Source organism: Paroedura picta, chromosome 1 (assembly GCF_049243985.1).
Source record: "Paroedura picta isolate Pp20150507F chromosome 1, Ppicta_v3.0, whole genome shotgun sequence".
In the NCBI taxonomy this organism is placed as follows: domain Eukaryota; kingdom Metazoa; phylum Chordata; class Lepidosauria; order Squamata; family Gekkonidae; genus Paroedura; species Paroedura picta.
In genome coordinates this window covers 181,977,475-181,995,306 of record NC_135369.1, presented here as the reverse complement: position 1 = coordinate 181,995,306, position 17,832 = coordinate 181,977,475, and the positions used below count along the sequence as shown (strand labels likewise).

The 17,832-nt window shown below is 46.8% G+C and overlaps 1 protein-coding gene across 3 annotated transcripts in view; it reads right to left on the bottom strand.

The window, feature by feature from the left end:
- Nucleotides 1-17,832, bottom strand: part of PLCB1 (phospholipase C beta 1) — a 508,515-nt gene that overhangs the window by 22,141 nt on the left and 468,542 nt on the right. Inside the window, exon 32 of one of the 3 annotated variants that reach the window (XM_077314606.1) lies at nucleotides 6,803-6,862. The exons of the other annotated variants lie outside the window; for them this stretch is intronic. Coding sequence (XP_077170721.1) covers nucleotides 6,821-6,862 — 42 coding nt within the window. The 3' untranslated portion in view covers nucleotides 6,803-6,820. The remainder of the gene's footprint in view (nucleotides 1-6,802; nucleotides 6,863-17,832) is intronic. 3 annotated transcript variants of the gene reach the window in all.

The window sequence follows — 17,832 nt, the reverse complement described above, 5'->3', positions numbered from 1 at the left end:
CAGCCCGCTCCTGGGTTGGCATGTTGACCATACCCCCAGGGGCCAGGCAACAAGGGTAGTTCCAGCTGCTGCATACTCCTCCCCCTGGTTTCTTTATCCTCCATGGTTGGGCTGCCAGGAGCACACCACCCAGTGCCTGAGGGATCTGTGCCTGCTAGCGCTTGTGCTTGGCTTTTCCCACCCCAGGGGGATTGGGGAGGTCCTCCCTCTCCTTCCATTCAGAACCCAATTTGTCCCAGATTGCAGCACGAGGGTTCTCCAATGATGGGCATTTCACCCTGCAAAACAAAACCTGATTTTCTCCTGCGGATGCAATGGAATCCTGCCTAGAAGGGCAGGCAGTGGATCTGAGGTGCTGAGGGGAGAGTGCCCCCTTTGGCTCGGACTGCAACATACAGGTCTTAGCAGTAAAATATTGGGACATGACAATCAGAACGCTAAATACGTTTTGTTGTGGACTAGGCACATGCCTCAGGAAGCGTCACAGTGTCTGTGCTTTCAGCATAAACGTTGGAGGATTGAGGCCTTGACATGTCTGTGTGCAAAACATGCTCTCTTGTGACTGAAAAGGCTCCTCGTCCAGCTGGTTTAGAGCTTCTGTGAGCATGGGGAGCAGCGCATCACTCGGAGAGCATGCCCAGGGGACCCCTGGCACCCCCCTTGAGGCTAAATCACGATCACTCTGCATTGTGCCATGGGCACAGTCAGCAAACAAGAGCCGTTGACCTCCCGCAGGCAGAAGCTAACTAGGAGGCATGCCATGCTTGTCAGCATGCAAATTAACTTGCAATAAAAAAAGGAGAGCCTGTTTTCATATAAGAGTAACATTATGACAGAAGCAGCATCTAAATGGTGTCACCTTCGTGTCATGACAGGTCCTTTCTTTCATCAGGAACAAATTGTTTTGAGGCAGTCAGAAAATGCAAAGCGTCGTTTTTACAGTTATTAAAAATATATATTACAAGGCCAGGTACTGACGTGCAAATTCTCTCTTCCTAGATAGGCATTTCAGAGAGTTCGCAGCAGGGTTCCCCAAAGATCTGACAAAAGAGCTTTACCACACTGCACTGGCTTTAATTAAACCACAGTTGCTTGCCAATCTAAACTCAAAGCACAGAAATACAATCAATGTGTCATACATACACCTTAAAGAAATAAATGAAATCTGTTCCACATAATATTTTTCTAATAAGGCCTAGGAGGAGGAGCTGGTTTCATGGCTTAAGTGCTACTCAGTGCTTAAAACCCACTCAGGGCGACTGTCTCACCCCTGAGTGCCTCTTCCTCCAACTGGCTTGCCTGTCTGTCCAGTGGCCAGCCAATCACCTTCCATCCTCCACCCCTGACCACCCCCCTCCTCCTTCCACTTCCCTCCGAGGCTCGGAGGCTGAAGATCCCTGCCGCGTGAGAGCTGCCCCTGCCATTGAGTTCCCTAACAGCTGCCTGCAGCCTTTCCAGGTCCTGGGGGGAGGGGGAGGCCATCCAAAGAGTTCTTCCACACACACAAACACCCCAGTTAGCACCCGTTGTATTCCTGAATGCAATGGGTTTGGCTCCTAGTATGTAAATAGTTCCTATGGATGGCCAACGAGAAAGATTCAGAGGCTTAGTACCTCTGATTGTAGACGTTCCCCATGGTCACCCGGGCTAATAGGCACTGACAGTCATATCTTCCATGAATCTTTCTAAGCCCCCTTTAAAGCTGTTTATTCCTGTGCCCATCATTACATCCTCTGGCAACGAACACCACAATTTTAATCACTCTCTGTGTAAAGTAGTATTTCCTTTTGTCTATTCTGAACCTACTGCCCATCATCTTCATGGGAGGCCCTCAAGTTCCAGAATTTCAGGAGAGGGAGAAAAAATGTCTCTCTGTCAGCTCTCTCTGCCCCAGGCATTGTTTTATAAACTTAACTTATCTTATATGCCCCACCACCCCATGCCCAGTGGTGTCTTTTCTAAACTGCAAAATCCCAGATGCTTTAGCCTTCCCTTTGCTCCAGCCCCTCATCATCTCAGCTGCCCTCTTTTACACGTAAGAAAACATGCTGAGTCTTGCCGGATCAGACCAATGAGGGTCTGTCTGGCTCATCCTGTTTTACATAGGGCCAATCAGCTGCCCTGGAAGGTGAAAAGTCAGAGCACAGGATTCTCCTCTAAATAATACAGGACACGCCAATTGATCAGTTGATCAATCCATCAATAGGTAGGTAGGTAGAAAGGTAAACAGAGTTTGTTAAGAGTAGAAAAGAAAAAAGGAAATCACGAGGCACAATGATACAGTAGTCTTCTCTATGTTTATAAGTGAAAAGGTTATAACATAGTCTAAATGGTCAAAAAAGAGAGTCAACCAAAACGGGATCCTAGGTTAAGTGACCCGCTTTCTGTTTTATCTTCATCAGTGGTTGCTCTGCAAAATGAATAAACAAGTAGACAATATATGCATACAAAATTTCAAAACATAGTTCATAATTTTACAAAGCAGAATAACATACCTTCCAATATGCTGTCATAGTAGTAGTTGTAGTATCACATTGGCAAAAATGAGCACTTTATGAAATCCCAAGATGATTATGAGCATTTTGTCTACTTGTTTATTCATTTTGCAGAGCAACCACTGATGAAGATAAAACAGAAAGCGGGTCACTTAACCTAGGATCCTGTTTTGGTTGACTTTTTATGTTTGACCATTTAGACTTTATGTTATAACCTTTTCACTTATAAACATAGAGAAGACTACTGTATCATTGTGCCTCGTGATTTCCTTTTTTCTTCTGAGTCCACATTGAGGAATCCACGGTTCTATACTTGATTGGTCACTTCTTTGGATACCAGCTGTCATTCATGAAAGCTCCTCCGCTGCCCCAAGTAGTGTTAGTCTTTCAGGTGCTCCTGGACTTTGGCTCTTTTCTACTGCTGTGAGCAGACTAACACGGCCACCCACCTTGAGCTACCTCCATGGAAGGAACCACATTTTAGCCGTACTGAATGGAAATTCCTCAACCTTGTGATGTAAGGACTGATGGACTCTTAGTCTACCCGTATCTGAAGAAGCGGGCAGTGACTTACACAAGCTCCTCCCCTGCCCCAAATTTTGTTAGTCTTTTAGGTTCTCCTGGACTCTGGTTCTTCTCTACTGCTACAGACAGACTAACCCATCCTGGTCTATCTCCAAGAGAGTTCATTGGAGAAGACCAAAAATGTTTATTACCTGCAATTAGTCTGAACTCTGGTTGCCAGTGACAGATGACCCAGGGCCTCCTGGCTTCTTCCCCAGTGCCTTCTGCTCTGTAGTGCAGACAGGGATACCCACTAGGCCTCGGCATGGATAGGGTTGGGAGGGAGAGGGAGTGAAAATAACAACACGAGGACATGTTGGAGACAAATGATCATCTGAATGGCCCCCATAATGCTTCTACAAGCTTTCTGGCTGGTTTGTTGTTTGTCTTCCTGGCACATCTGTAAAAGAAGGATTCCTAAAGAGAAATGGCCACTGGGCAGGGAGAAGGGGAATGTGGCCCTTCTTGTTTCTCACCATCTTAGATAACTGGTGGAAGTGTGAAGAGAATCATCATGACAGTCCATCCACGGTTGACATTTCCCATTTATGGAGACGTCTATGATTATCTGCTTGCTTGCTTATATGTTTGTTTTGATATGCCCTCCCCACGTGCAGGCTTGGGGAGGTTCACAATGCATGTTACAAATACATCACCTATAAAAACCAGAGCTAAAAACTGTATTAAAAATGTATGTTTCTCCATTGCCTCTGTTTGATGTATTAGTTGGCCTTCTGGTCCATCCTAGGGACCGCCTGCTCTTCCAATCGAGCTCTAACTCAGTGGAGGGGAGCCAGAAGATGGAGGAAGGGAGGCCCAGAGATTTCATCAGGTGTTTGTTCTGGCCACAGGAACAAGGCCTGATGGAAGAGTGTGTTTTGCAAGCCCTGAAGAACTTAAGTAGTTCTGTCAGGGCCCGGGTCTCGACTGACAGCTCATTCCACGAGGCTGGGGCCATGGCCGAGAAGGCCCTGGTTGAGGCCCGATGCACCTCCTTCAGGCTGGGGACTACCTAAATGTTGCTATTAGAAGCTCTTCTGGGGCATGCTGGGAGAGGCAGTTCCTCAAATAAGCAGGGCCCAGACCATGTATGGCCTTGAAGGTTAGAAACAACTTAAACTTGATCTGGAATTCAACCATCAACCAATACAACTGTTGGAGGGCAGGGCATATATAAGCCCTCCATATTGTCCTGGTGAGAACCTGTGCAGCTGCATTTTGTACCAGCTATGGTTTCTGGGCCAAGTTTAAGGGTAGACCTATGTAGAATGAGTTACAATAATCTAACATGGAGGTGACCATCACACGGATAACTGTGGCTAGGTTTTCTGGGGTCAGGTACGGTGCTAGTAGCTTTGCCTGGTGAAGATGGATAAACACCTGGCATGCTATTTATGTGATCTGAGCTTCCATTGTAAGGGAGGCACTGAAGATCACTCCCAAGTTCTCGATACTGTGTGAAGTTGTCAGCTGCACTCTGTCAAGGCAGGGAAGATGTGCTTCCTCTTCCGACTCTTTCCTCCCTAGCCACAGGACTTCTGTTTCTTAAAGTGAGCTTCAGATAGCCCTCCTGGAGACATCCCATCACAGCCTCCAGACTCCTGACCAGAGAATCCAGGGATGTATCCAGAAGGTCACTCATTAACAGATTGAACTGGGTGTCATCTGCACACTGATGATATACAAGCCCCTGCCTCCAATCCAGTTATGCAAGAGGGTATGTGAAGACAATGAATAACATCAGGGAGAGCACCACACCCTGGCACACCACAAAGGAGCTCACAGTGACTTGATTGATCCTCCCTGATTGCTACCCTTTGTCCTTGACCTTGGACAAAGGAGATCAGCCACTATAAGGCTAGTCCCCACATCCCCATGTCAACAAGGCAGTGAGCTAGCAGTTTATTGTTGACTAGGTCAAACACTGCAATGAGATCTAATGACATGAGCAGTGCTGACCTGCCTCAGTCCACCTGCCTTTGGAGATCATCCACCAGAGTGACCAGAGCTGTTTCTATCCCATGGCCAGGCCAGAAGTCAAGGACTGAGATGAGTCTAGGACTGCTGCTTCATACAGGTATGTGTGCAGCTGATCCGCAGCCATCCGGTCAACCACCTTACCCAGAAACGGTAAGTGCGAGACAGGATGGAAGCTGGTGGGGTCCCTCATATCAAGTAATGGATTTTGCAGTAGAGGTTGAGCCACTGCCTCCCTTAGGCTCCCTGGGAATGCCCTTAAGGGCAGGGACAAGTTTATTAGTTCCCAGAGAGATGTCCCAATCCTCTCACTGCTCATTTTAATGAGCTATGAGGGACAGGGGTCCAGGGGACAAATGGCCAGCCTTCCTGAAGCTAATACCCAGTCCACTGCAGTTTGTTTGAGCTCTCTGAGGCTCTCAGAACTCACCCCAGAAGGTGGCTAAGGAGCCTCTGGTTCCGTTACTATATTAACAGTTGGAGGGGGATTATGGTGGAGCACCAAGATACCCTGGACTTGATCTTTGGCACAGGGTTAAACGATGATCTGAGGGCAATAAGATCAAGTCGAGGGTGTGACCTGCTTGGTAACAAATTACAACTAGCTTGGTGGGCAGCACACCAGCCAGATGGCCAAGCTCTCAACTGAAGCCCATCCTAAACTCACACATTTAATCCCTGGGATTGTGGGTGTCGGCAGTGCCCTGTAGGAGAAAGACCCCCCACATCAGTATGCCCCCACCTTCCCCCTGACCTGTGGAAGATTGTGTAGCTTGTGGTGCAAGTTCTTTCAAAGCAACCATGTTCCCCTCCCTCATCCAGGTCTCAGCCACGCAAGCCAGGTCTACTCCATGCTCTGCAAAGGACACTTGCAGAGTGGAGCTCTTCTCATTAATAGACCTTACATTACACGAGCTAATTCCCTTAACCTTTCCCCTTGTGTTTCTAGGGATGGGACAAAGATGAGAAGAGGCTTGAGCATGTCCATATCTTAGGCCCCTTCTTCCCACTGCTATCTCTCCTCCTCCCCCTCCCCATCCCTGATTATTATCATCCCCAGCTTTGCCCGGGCCTCCTTCCATTCCTGTCATTTCCCTCCACCTCCATAATTTCCTAACCCTACTCCCCCCATCAACTATGAATCCTACTATCTCCTCCCAGCAAACCTAATTTGTTACATCATAATTCCTTGAATAACTAATGCCCCACCCCTCCCACTTAAACAATATAGATCTGGGCTTTCCTCACCACATTGGAGATTCTCAGGGTTCCCCCCCCAATACTTTTTAAAGGAATTTCCTATGCTGTGTAGGTTTTAGCTACCTTCTCTTTTACTCTGTGGAAAGCTATATATAACCCCTGAAAGATTTTGACTTATGTGAGCTCATCCAGAAAGTGTCCCACCAATGGACATAACACAGTGTAACATTTTATCTTTCTCAGCTCAGCATCCCATGCACTCCATAGCCCTCTGTAGTGATGATTGCTGTGTTTTATTGGTATGGTCCATTCCTTTGGAGGTGGGATCAATGGACAGGTACACATCAGCAAGCCATGGGACTGCCAAATAAAACAAGCACAAGCTTCTTCATTGAAATGGCAAAGGGATTGTTGGTGTTTATGCTGGTTAAACATGTACAATCGGGGATTAAGTCATGCAAGGACTGGGATGAAGCAATGGGGATTTATGTTAGGATTCCTACCAGGAATGTGCAAAATGAGAACTGTTAGTTTTACTAGAGAAGAAAGGCAAACGTTTCACTCACTTTCACTATACTCCATTTCTACTTCTGTTTTTCCTCCTCTACTTCTGGTTCTTCTATGCTCTTTAAAACAAAACCAAGGGTTGTTTCAATCGGAGGCGAATGGCCATTGACTCTCAACTAGAATGACATATTTACAACATGACAGCCAGCAAAACATCGTTTCAACCATTGTGCTTTATCCAACAAAACAAAACAAGCAAAGCTCATTCAAGGCATATAAGAATGTCACCGGTTCAATATTTCTTCTGGGCAGCACACCTCTCAGACCACCCCACTGTCCATCCAGACTGGTCAAAGGTCTTCTTCAGAGTTACAAACCTATACTGAGAGAGGACATGGTGCAAATGAAGGGTGGTGGGGGAGAGAAAAGCCCAATGTCCTCTGGGACAGTGCCTGTCGTCAGAGCAGGAGTGAAATCCACTACACTGGTGGGAACAGTGGTATTGTTGGGTGCATGAAGCCAAGGACTACTAAGATGTGACACTTCTTGTTCCCTTCCGAGGGGAACAAAGCTCATCTGGAAATGTGGATGAGTTAACTGGGGAATGTGATGCTATTATAAGACCAGGACAAAATGTTAACAACTACTACAACTTAGACATGGATTCTGAAGGGATAAAAATCCCAGAGGATCTCAGAGCAGAAGGAAAGTGTCCAGACCCCATAAATACGAATCAGAGTACAAATGCATCCCTGTGTAGATTTTATTTATTTATTTATTGGATTTGTTACCCGCCACTCTTGATAAAAGTCCCACGGTGGGTTACGATAACAATAACCCCCCCCCAATATATAACCATTAAAATCCAGTAATCCATATTGAAATAGTATCCCAGTGGCAAGAAAATAAAAAAGAAACCCATCCCCCAGCTATCTCACCCCCCCACCCCCCCACTCTGACTTTCCCCTGAGAGCCTCAGTGGGAAGTAACTCTCCAGGGGTGCCAGTCGATCTAGCTCTAAATCTCCAGTTTGGTATAGGGTATGGAGTTGTAGAGGGACCCCTCAATCTTCCATGTCCTGGCCTCAACCAAAGACCCGGCAGAAGAGTGCCATTTTACAGGCCATGTGGAACTGTGAAAACTCCTGCAGGACCCTCAGCTCTTCCAGGAGTTCTTTCCACCAGGTTGGGGCCAGGATCAAAAAGTCCCTGACCCTGATTAAGGGCAGGCGAACTTTCCATGGGCCTGTAAGTTAGCAACCAGGAGGTATAAGGTGATAGCGGTCCCTCCGCTATGTTGAGTCCCAGACCATGAAGGGCCTTAAAGATTAATGCCAAAACCTCAAACTGGATCCGGACCACAACTGGCAACCAATGCAGCTGCCTCAGCACCGGCTGGATACACGCTCTCCAAGGTGTTCCAGTGAGGACCCTAACTGCTGCATTTTGTATAAACTGCCCATCCATCCCGAAAACACTAACACTTTCCTAGTCTTCGTCCCGGGTCCCGGACCCCGGACTGGTCCTTAAAAGTCCTGCCAGCCGGAGCACCCTCCCTGCCTCCCTCCCTCTCTGACCCCCAACCAGCAAGATGGCGGGCAGAGGTGCCCTGCCCTGGCTGGCTTGCGCAGGTGCGCCAGGCAGAGGCCCACCCTCAGCCCCCACCTGGCCTGTGCTGATGCCGCACAGGTGCACAAGACAGGAGAGGAGCGCAGGAGGCTCGCGGGAGAGGCTCGCAGGAGGTCAGGTGAGCCCAGTTGGAGGCAGGGAGGCTGCTGCTGCTGCTGCCATCCCGCCTTACAGTTTCTAAATTCTGGTCACCTTAATTTTGTATCAGCTGCAATTTCTGGGTCAAGGACAAGGGAAGGCCTGTGTACAGTGAGTTACAGAAGTCAATCCTGGCAGTGACTGTTGCATGGATCACCGTGGCCAGGTGGTACTAGTAGTTTTGCCTGGCAATGGTGGAAAAAAGCCAGGCGTGCTACTCTCATGGCCTGCACCTCTATAGGATCAATATTAAACCCATTTTGGGTTATTTTTACTCCCCTAAATAATGAACTAGCTGGGTTTTAAAAAAAACAGGTGTTTATGTAAACCTAGGGATTGTCCTGGGCTTCCAGAAACATAACTCACAGCTTTCTCTGGTCTTATTACACAGATTTCCCCATCCATATGGAGACCAGGCCCCTTGGCTATTATTTATCTATTTACTTATTTCAGTTTTCAGGCCGCCTGTCTCTTACCAGTTTCATAAAAATCCCAGATACAAAACCTACTTATCTGTTAAAATCACTCTGAGCATTAGCTTCGTCCATAGATTGTTCCCCAATCAGCTGAAGTGCACAGCCAATGGGATTTCAATTTATGGCCAGGCTCAGATGGGGACAAACAGCCTGGATGGTATCCCAAGAGGCAGACTAGACAGGGTGCCCATATAGATGATAGGGTCCCTTGGCTTCAACCAAATGCCTGGTGGAAGAGCACCATTTTGCAGGCCCTTTGGAATTTAGAGAGTAAGAGCTTGGGTATCCATTGGCATTCCACGAGGTTTGAGCCAGGGCTTCAAAAGGCCTGGCTCTAGTCAAAGCCAAATGCACCTCTCTAGGGTCGTTCCCTCTCTGACAAGCAGCCCTCTCCATCCGAAGAGTACTACCTGCTGCTGCAGCTGGGAATGATAAGACCCCTTTAGAACTAACAATTGTTAAAAATTGTTAATTGTAGGGACCCTTTCTCTGGATATGCTTAAGCTCTCAAAAGTCTGAGCGATTCTCTATTGCGTCTCTATGACCGTTTATGCACTGGGAACTTCACTGCCCCAGCAACTGTGCAGGAGCACAAATCGGGGGCAGATGAGACACACTGGGCCAAATGCTCCTCCATGTGAGTGCAGGAAAAGATAGGACAACCTGCCACAACTAAAACTAAAGCTTGCAAACCATCATGAAACCTCCAGTGCATAAACGGTCTATCAGACGCCAATCCTGAGCCCATTAGTCTGTTACTCAAGCTGAAGATCCCTAGAACTATCACATCCTGTTCAGCTACCTGCTTTCCACCCATTTTTGTTTGCTTTCTAAAATGCACCTCTGTACTATATGACACTTCCTCGGGCAAGGCCAAGCCTGAAAATAAATTGCGTCCCTACCTTTTGTAAACAGAGAGACAAACTAATTCAAAATTCAGAGCAGATCAACAAACCACCAGCCTAGGAAGAATGCCCATCTGGATAACTAAAAATATACAACTTAAGGTTACTGATAAGTGACATGTTGAGTAATAAGCCACCAAGTTCCTGCAATCCAAATACTGACTGTGGCACACACATAAGAAGCACACACAGAAGCATCCTGAGCAATTATTCGAGTGCCCTGGCCTAAAACTGTGCATGGTTTGCCCAGGGACCATCTCCAGTTGTTCCCTTCTCTCATTGGCCTTTCTGCAAATCATCTCTATGAAGCTCCTTAGTCCCACAAGCATACTATTCACTTCACGGGTTGGCAATTCTAGTGTCCAAAATGTCTGAATTTAAAGGTTTGATTTTCTCTTTTGCAAGAGACAGGTTTGGTTCTGTACTGCTCCACATCTGGCACACCCCTGACCACCTGGCACATGTGAGGTTTTAGGAAAGCTCCGGCTGCTCTGAAGGATGGTAGGAGAAAAATAAAAATTAAAAAAAGCAGCATTGTATATTTAAGTTACTGTTGGAAGTGACAAAGGGTAGCTCTAGGAATCATGGGAAACTCTGGTGATACCATAGAGTTTGTTAATTCCTAGAGTGACCATTGGTCACTCCCTCCCCCTTATTTACCAGAAAGTGTCGTACTATAGTAAACAATGTTGCATCCCCACATTTTCCCCCTCAAAACTCTCCTGCTAGTTGCCAGTCACCACCCAGCAAACCTGGAATAAAATAAGGAACTACATATTATATTTTGCTGTAGCTATAAATACTGCATGAGTCATTCTTTGCTGTTTAGACACTCACTAGATAGTAATTTAGATGAATATATTGAAATGTTTTTACTGCACACAAATTTTACCACTGATGTCATACTTTTGTATATTGTGTTCGGTACATCATGTGAATGATGGTTGGACCCAGATTTTATTATCTTTAAATCCTATTAATAAAGGCATATACAAAACAGAATGAGATGATGCTATCAAGGTGGGATTTTACCCCAAAATATGCAAATAGGCTCTATATGGCATTTCTGTTCTCTTTCCAGGATATAATAAATATTCCAAAGGTAAATTTGCCTAATGTATCCCTAAATTTATTGGAACCATAAAAACACAACTAGTAACAGGACCTTCAAAGGCTGAATGTCTGTATTATTGTTAAAATTATATTACTTTTATTGTGCACAGTTTTTAAAACAACTTCAGGAATTAAAAACATATATCCAGCCCACAGGCTATTGGAAACCAGTATGCTATTCACTATGTGAACCAAAAGACTGATGTGTTTCAGCCTTTATAGGGCTTTCTTCAAAGTTCTGGTTTTGACACAAATAAAAGCTCCAAAGTAAGAGTTGTGATGTATCGGAGTCACAATGAAAGATGTCTAATTATCAGTCACTAGCTCTCTTCCAAAGGCTGCCCCAAATTTTCAATGGGGTGTTTCCTTACTAGTGCATGTATTACAACTTTTGAGTCAGACATGATGGAAAAGGAGAGAAATCTGTGCAAATAGCTTGAAAAAGAAGAAGACCTTTAAAAAATTGCCTTGTTCATTACTGGAATATAAAGTAAGGGCCGGATAAATCCTTGCATCAGTTCAGAAGGAACACGAATTCTCTAAAGCAGATTTTGATAAAGCAGCAGATAAACTTGCAGTCTCTTTAAGAGAAAGACACTATTCACCGCAGACAATTAACAGAGCAAAAGCCAGGGCAAGCTCTATTACTGTCTCTGTCTTATAGAGAGCGGGAAACTACGAACAGAATGGCATTTGTGCTGGAACATTCAGCTTATTCTCACCAGATTAAAAACGTGTTTTTGAAACATTGGCATCTTATCTCTCACATTAAAGGATATGAACAAAAGCCAGTCTTTTGGAAGAGAAGGAGAAACATTAAGGAAATCATTTCTGGAAAACAGTTTACATTTAATGATCAAGGTATGCCAGTAGGTAGTTATAAATGTAGCTTATGCCAAGCTTGTAAATTTATGGAGGAAGTGAAAAGTAATACGATTTGTGTAAATGACTGAATTTAAGCTTAATAGATTCATAAACTCTAATGCATCCCAAGTCATCTACTTGATCAGATGCCCATGTTTTAAATTTTACGTGGGTAAGTCCTCACATCCTTTGAAGACACGTATCCTTGAACACATGTCAAGATTAAAACATAGTGTCATGGCAGCTCCCTGCACAGATCTTTATAAGGAAATGAACCATTCATGGGGTGATTTGAAATGCATAGCAATTGAACACATACAGGATCAGGGTTTAGGATGTTCCAATATTACTAGGTGTCTTTTGCAGAAGGAAGCTGAATGGATCATTAAATTAAAAACATTACTACCTGAGAGACTAAACCATTTGTTGGAACTAACATGTTTTTTATAATTGACTTTTGTTTATACGTAATGTTAACTGGAGTAAGGTGAAGGCAAAGGTATCCCCTGTGGAAGCACTGGGTCATGTCTGACCCTTGGGGTGACGCCCTCCAGCGTTTTCATGGCAGACTCAATACGGGGTGGTTTGCCAGTGCCTTCCCCAGTCATTACCGTTTACCCCCCCAGCAGCAAGCTGGGTCCTCATTTTACCGACCTCGGAAGGATGGAAGGCTGAGTCAACCTTGAGCCGGCGGCTAGGATTGAACCCCCAGCCTCATGGGCAGAGCTTTTAGACTGCATGTCTGCTGCCTTACGACTCTGCGCCACAAGAGGCTCTTAACTGGAGTACACTCCTTTAAAAGACTTAGAGAGGAATCTGTATGAGAACAGGTGCAGTTTTTTAAACAATGTACCTATGAGTCATAGTGAAATGGTATATATTCCTGGTGTAACTAATTAAACAATGTCCCTAATGAGTTAAATCTGTTATGTCAATCTGCAATGAGTTAATTTGTTGTTTTATAAATATAGTGGATGTCTAGAGGATTTTAGGTCACTTGTATGAATCCCTAGAGCAGTGGTCCCCAACATTTTTATCACCGGGGACCGGTCAACTGTTGAAAATTTTATTGAGGCCCGGGGGAGGGGAATCTTTTGCTGAAGGATGTTGCCACCGCCTGAGCTCCTGTTCCACTTACTTTCCCACCAGCACCCCTGACTTCCCACCGCCCCCTGGGGGCGCTGCCAGCAGCAGCTGCGCAGTGCCATGCTGAGGGGGAGCCCCAGCCATGGTGGCCACTGGAGAGCACAAAATGAGAGCCGGTGGCGGAATAGCAGGGCAGCCCCCGAGGCAGCAGCCAGGAGGAGGATGAGGAGGAGCTGTGGCCTGGTACCAACTGAACCATGAACCGGTACCGGTCCCCAGACTGGGGGTTGGGGACCACTGCCCTAGAGCGGGGGTCGTCAACCCCCGGTCCTCAGCCCGGTACCGGTCTGCAAAGGCCTTGGTAATGGGCTGCCGGTGGCCATGCCTGCCCCTCCCCCCTCAGCGAGAAGCTCACCAGGCCATGAGAGAAGCTTCGCTCGTGGCCCGGCTAGCTTCTTGCTGCGAGAGGGGGGGGAAGAGGCAGGCGCGGCCGCCGGCATCCTGACGGACACAAACGCACATGCGCGGAGTTGCTGTGCATGTGAGTTAGCGCCCGCTCGTGGTGAAAATGTGCATGTGCGGCAGCTCCGTGCATGCACATTTTCACCACCCGGGGGTGCTAATGCGCATTCGCGGCACCCGGGCCACCGGCTCTTCCCCACCCCCGGAGCCGGTCCTCAACCATAAAAAGGTTGGGGACCGCTGCCCTAGAGGATGGTTATCTTGTTGGACCTTTGATATTAGTAGACCCAAGATATAGGTCTTAAAATATAAGTTATAGATATTCGGCATATGTTTTTTAATAATTTTCTGTTTTAATTTATTCAGTTTTTATTGTTATTTGTTCTTATAAAAAGCATTTACAGAAAAACAAAAAGAACCAAAGAAGCGACCAGCTGATAAGTGTCGTCAATACACGTATATCATACTTGATGTAGTCTGATATTATCTCAAGAGATATATAGTCAGTTCCCATTACATATTGGTCCTAATCTAACAGTTACTGCTGTCTTTCTTAAGAAAGTCCAAATAATAATTTGCTTTTTTGATGTTAATCTTTTAAAAATAAAATGTATATATCTGTTTTCATATATAGGTTGTAAAGAAATACTACACTATAATAAAGTATTAAAAATTATATATATATTCTTTATGTTATATAAGACTAGATTTAAAGCCTGTTGTATGTTTAAATACAATGGGCGCTAGAAAGGGTGGAGTGTCCTTGGTGGCTGGGTGTTTGTCTCCTTTCTGCATCTTTCTTTCTTTCTCTGCTTCTATCTCTGTATCTCTCTGCCTCTCTCTCTATCTTGCTGTCTTCATTCCCTCTATCCTTCTATTCCTCTATCCTTATATCATGCCCCCCATCCATCCATCCATCCATCCATCCATCCATCCATCCATCCATCCATCCATCCATCCATCCCTTAATCTCCTTTCTGTCTGTCATGCATCCCTGTATCTTCTAACCTGCTGACTTTCTGTCTGTGTTTCTGTCTGGCATCCGTTAATTTCCCTTTCTCTCCTGCCTTCCTTCCTTGGTACTGTTGTGTCTCTCCTTTCTTTCTCTTTCTCTCTGCCTGTATGTCTCCAGGTCTCCTTCTGTCTCTCTGTCTTGCTATCTTCCTTCCTTGTATGGCTCCACCTAACTACCCATGCATCCCTATTTTTCCCATTTAAATAGTGTGCTTCTAGAAGTGCCAGTCACAAATTTTACCTTGGAATAGGCACTTTTAGAAGCCGGGAGATCGTCGGAGGTGGGCGGGAGCGGCTTCTGTCGGGCCGGGCGCTCCTTCGCCACGGCGAAACAATATATACATTTGTTTATGAAAATGTCAAGCACAGTTTAGTCAAATCATATGGCAAAGAGGGCACCTGAACATTTATTTTCTTTACACGTGGAATGTATCTGTAATAATGCATTGTTGCCACTAAGCCTGGTGCTGACACCCGTGCATGATCACGTCACTGGTGCTTTTTCCTTCCTTTCCCCAAACTGAATCAAAGCTCTGAGTGGCTGAAATTCACTTTAAAACATGCTGGGAATATCCAGGTGCAACTTTCCTAGAGCCCCCCTCCCCCCATTTTACCTTCATGTCACTTAACTGCTAGCATTAGTCCCTATGAAAAATCCACCAATGTTTTTTTGCAGTAGATGCACTGGAAGGGGGGGGGGGAGGAACTGACATACAAACATGTGAAACTTTAGCAGACAGTGAAACTTGCTTATCACACACTATCTGTACATTTTTCAGCCATGCATGAAGTGATCATATTTTTGCCTTGCTGGAGTCTAAAAGCATTTCAGAATTCAGTTCATACAGCCCAAGACATATCTCCTTTCTGAGCTGATGCTTTTCATCAACTTGGTTTCCTGCATACTCATGGAAAAGTGATGATCTGAGCACTCTTATCACAAACCAAGATTTACAACAACAGCACTCAATCCACTTATGCCTGTTGCTGACTCATAGTTATGTCGACTCAAAAGTTCTCTGGTAGCTCTGCAGCACACTTGAGCTATTACAGGTGCTCCATTTCTTCTTTTGCAGGATGCTTTGGGAATCCAGATGTATCAGTGTCTGATGGGTTCCAATCTAGAAGATGAGCTGGGAGTCAGAGTGAACGGCTTAAATATGATCTTGGCAACTGTATTTTTCGCCACGCCGAGGGAGCGCCCGGCCCGGCAGAAGCCGGGAGAAGGTCGGAGGTTGGAGGATGTGACTTCTGCCGGGGCCGGGCCGGGGCCGGGACGGCAGCGAAGGAGCGCCTGGGCCGGCCCCGGCAGAAGCGTCTGCCGTGGGTTCCTGCGGACGGCGGCCTGACGCGGCGAGAGGCGCTTCGCGCCTCTTGCCACATCAGGCCGCCAGGTAGGGAGCCCCCGGCAGCCGCGCTTCGCGTGACTGCCGGGAGCTCCCTTGGGCGGCGGCCTGACGCGGCGAGAGGCATCAGGCCGAGAGCAACTGCGAACCGCGGTGCGTGCGGCTCGTACTTGCTAGGGCTGGGAATCAGAGGGACCAATCAGCAGGCGCTTCGCTTCGCGCCTGCCGATTGGTTCCTCCGATTGTCTGTCATGAGGAAGGGTCCAATCCGGACCCTTCCTCATCCCGGACACATCCCGCCCCAGAACGCCTTACTCCTTTATTTAGTCCATGGCGCCCGCGGCGCCACGGGCGGTGTACAGATGTGCAGGAGGACATGAAATATTCTTATTTTGTTGCAGTTCACTGATGAAGTAAAAACGAAAATGAGTCTGCTGTACCTAGGAACTCGTTCTGCTTATAACAGTTTATATTGTTTGAGTAAAGTTTTTGTCATCACCAGCTTGAAAACTACCTTTTTCCTGTCTACACATTTTTGGCTGACGGATCGTCTCATGTTCACTGGGGAAGCAACCATGCTGCCACCAACTCTTTTACATACCTGCCATAAAAACATATGGCTGAGCTGAATATTCTGCTCCCCGCACAATTGAATGGGACACAACATAGGGCCTGTCCCTCTTGCAGCACTTTTCTTTGACAGAAGGAGCCCCAAGGCTCCTCCTCCAACTGGAGCAGAGGATCTCGTCTCACACAACAGAGCCACGAGGGCCAGGCCCCAAAGTAATCAATTTCATCCATTTTTCTCTAGCCTCTCCTCCCCAGCACTCAGAGTGGCCCATGCTTTGTGCTCCCATGTTCCATTTTATCTTCACATGAATCTAGGGAGGCTAGGAGATTTCTGTGGCTGGCCCAAGTTTAGACAGAAAGCTCCACGGGGAGAACTGAAAAGTGGCACATACAACTTGCTTTAGGATGCTTTAGTCTGATCCTGCGTTGAGCAGGGGGTTGGACTAGATGACCTGTATGGCCCCTTCCAACTCTATGATTCTGTGAACTTTTAGACAAATCAATAAAAATAACTGAGCAGGGACCTGATTGTAATCTGACACTGACCAAGAGAGCACAGTGGCTCTCTTGTGCTGCTACATGGAAACTTCAACTGGCATTGGTGGCCAAAATATTGATTCCATCTATTTAGATGGCTTGCATTCCACCTTTTCCTACAAAACTGAAGATGGCTTCTGAAGCTGAGATACATCTTTTCTTCTTTTTATCCATTAGCTCAGGAGTAGTCAACATGTGGTCCTCCAGATGTCCGTGGACTACAATTCCCATGAGCCCCTGCCAGCGTTTGCTGGCAGGGGCTCATGGGAATTGTAGTCCATGGACATCTGGAGGACACACATCGACTACCCCTGCATTAGCTGGCGACAGGTTGTCCTCCCAGCCAATATATCGCTGTAGGTGCCGCTGGATTTTTGGCCTTGTTTATAACCGTGGTCCCCAATTTTTCTGAGGCTGGGGACCAGCAGGGCATCGGGCCGCGCCCGCGTGGGCCATGGCCACGCATTGGGCCGCGCTTGCAGGCCGAGCCCGCGCGGGCTGTCCCCACGCATTGGGCTGCGCCCGCACGGGCCGCGCATGCGCGATGCGCGGCCCGGCCCTGATTCCCTCTCCCCACCCTCCCATAGTAAGAAGTTTCCCGGGCCACAAGCTTGTGGCCTGGGAAGTTTTTTACTGCAGGGGGGCGGGGAGAGGGAGCCGCGGCCTGGCGCCATGGCCTTTGCGGCCCGGCACCGGGCCGCGGCCCGCAGGTTGGGGACCACTGGTTTATAATATGTGCCTACTCTTGGCAATTGGTGGCAGTAGTTCAGGCCATGTGGATAGTCAATCACTGGTTTCTAAGGTCTTCTTCGATCTGTTTCAGCCATGTTTTCTTTGTTGCCACTTGTTGGATCTTCCATTCAGTTGGTTGTTCTCACCAGAGAAGTTTAAGAGGCAGTCTGCTGGTGTTCATTCTGCAGACATGGCCAAACCACTGAAGTCTGCGCTTT